Source organism: Plecotus auritus (genome assembly GCF_963455305.1).
Source record: "Plecotus auritus genome assembly, chromosome: X".
Lineage (NCBI taxonomy): Eukaryota > Metazoa > Chordata > Mammalia > Chiroptera > Vespertilionidae > Plecotus > Plecotus auritus.
In genome coordinates, this window is record NC_137784.1 from 45,162,815 (window position 1) to 45,164,738 (window position 1,924).

At 55.8% G+C, this 1,924-nt stretch overlaps 1 protein-coding gene across 1 annotated transcript; it reads right to left on the reverse strand.

Moving 5' to 3' along the window:
• Window positions 1-552: 552 nt before the first annotated feature.
• LOC308239349 (MOB kinase activator 3B-like) lies at window positions 553-1,355 on the reverse strand (the record flags this gene model as incomplete). The annotated part of the gene is made up of 1 exon (XM_080652163.1): window positions 553-1,355. One exon carries the CDS (start codon window positions 1,353-1,355, stop codon window positions 705-707), a length of 651 nt encoding a protein of 216 aa, XP_080508289.1. The 3' UTR covers window positions 553-704.
• Between the last annotated feature and the right edge of the window lie 569 nt (window positions 1,356-1,924).

The following is a 1,924-nucleotide window of genomic DNA, read 5'->3' on the forward strand; positions in this document are numbered from 1 at the left end:
CTCTTCTGGGAAACAGGACAAAACATCTTGAGTGGAAGAAACAAGGAATGGCGTGGTTATAAAACACATTCGGTTCAAGGTGAACTGGTGACTAGAAACCAGGCTTTTCCCTGTAGGTAAGTGTGCAGACCCTGCTGGGGGCAGAGACAGCCCCCCGCGGAGTGTCCCTGATAGACTGCCTGTTAGGGAAAAGGTGTGGATGCTGACAGGGCCTCGGATCTCCAGCCCCACAGCCCTGCGCACAGTCAGACCACAGGAGTAGGGCGGGAGTTTGCAGGGACCCGAATGGGAGGAAGGCTTGTTTTAGACAGACTCGCAGGGCATCGAGAGATCCGAATGCACTCTGAACTTAGAAAACACGGACAGAAAAGTATGCCAGCGGACAAGACAGAGGTGGGAAAGCACACACAGTGTCTCAGTCTCACAACCCGAATCGGGCCCAGCGTGGGCGCGGAGGCTTCCTGCGGACAGGGGGGTGGAGGTCCTTCTCTCACGCCGTGGGCGGCCAGGTCCACAGGGCGAGGCTAGCAGTACTCAGGGTTAAGACGCAGGAAGTGAGGGGCATTCTCTCGGGAATCACCCCGGTTTCCACCTCACCGGCTCCTGGAAGTCCGAGCGCCATCTCAGCCGAGGTCTCCTCCCGCCCACCTGGGCCTCCAGGAGCGAGCAGCTTCCCTCTTTCTTCCGCAGGGGAGGGTGGGGCGCTAGTGACACATCCGGCTGGTCATCTCCTTCAAGGGCTCCAGCTCCTTGCGGTCGATGAGGTTCATCTCTGTGACAAAATAATAGAAGTGTTTGTAGCAGGTGTTGACGTGGGCCTCTGCACCCATCACGATGACCCGGTCGAAGTGGTGGATGTAGAAGTGCACAAAGACCCGAAAGAGGCGACACAGGATCTTCTTGCAGATCTGGAGGAAGTTCTTTGGGAAGGGGACACCCACGCATGTTGGAAAGATGTCTTCGTTGTTGATCTGGACCTCGATCCAATCCATAAGGAGGTTCATGTACTGGGGAGCGGGCAGTGCGGTCGGCTTCTTGTACTTGAGGTCATCCTGCCACCGATACTCATATTTGGGGCCCCCTGACATCACAGGGCAGGTCCTCTCGGTGCAGAACTCGCAGATGGTGCCGTAGATGAGGTTGATCCGATTGAAGAAGTCCACCACGTGCACGGCCACCCAGTCGTTCTGGTCCTCCCCACTGGGCAGCTGCACCGCCGCCTTCAGGTCCACGCCTGAGTTTAGGGACGCCTGAGCCCGTTTGTGGAGCTCAAACCTCTGTGTGCCAGGTTCGAATTTCCTCTTGGGCCGGAAGGTCTTGTCCTTGTTGAACACCTGCTTCAGAGCTATGGACATGGTCTTCTTTTCTTCCTTTGTTTTGCAGGTAGCAAAAAAGCACCTGGAACTTCTCAGTGAGAGATCACAACCCAACAGAGTTTTCCACTGCCAGCCCTCTGGCCCCAGTCTTGCGGCCTGCAGCTTCTATCTATTTTAAATGGCCCCTTCCATCTTTCTCTCGAGTGATTTCCGGGGGAATCTCATGTTTCTTCCTTCAGCCCGGGGCCCTGTCGGCTTCCTGCGCCGGTTAAGCTGCAGCCGGTGCGAGAGAAGAGGGCAAGCTCAGAGCAGGAGAGGCGCCTCCTGGGGATCCACACCGGGTCTTCAGGGCCAGCGAGAGCGCCTGGGGCTCCTGCTGCAGTCTCTCTGCTCCAAAGTAGCCCCCACAGGCACTCGGCAGGCGGCTGGCGCGCTGGGGAGCCGAGCCAGAACTCATACAACTTAACAAAAAGAACATAAACAACCCATACAAAAAATGGGCAACTGATCTAAATAGACACTTTTCAAAAGAAGACAGAAGGAAGGCCAAGAGACATATGAAAACATGCTCAAAGTCAGTAATCATCCGAGAGATGCAAACCAAAACA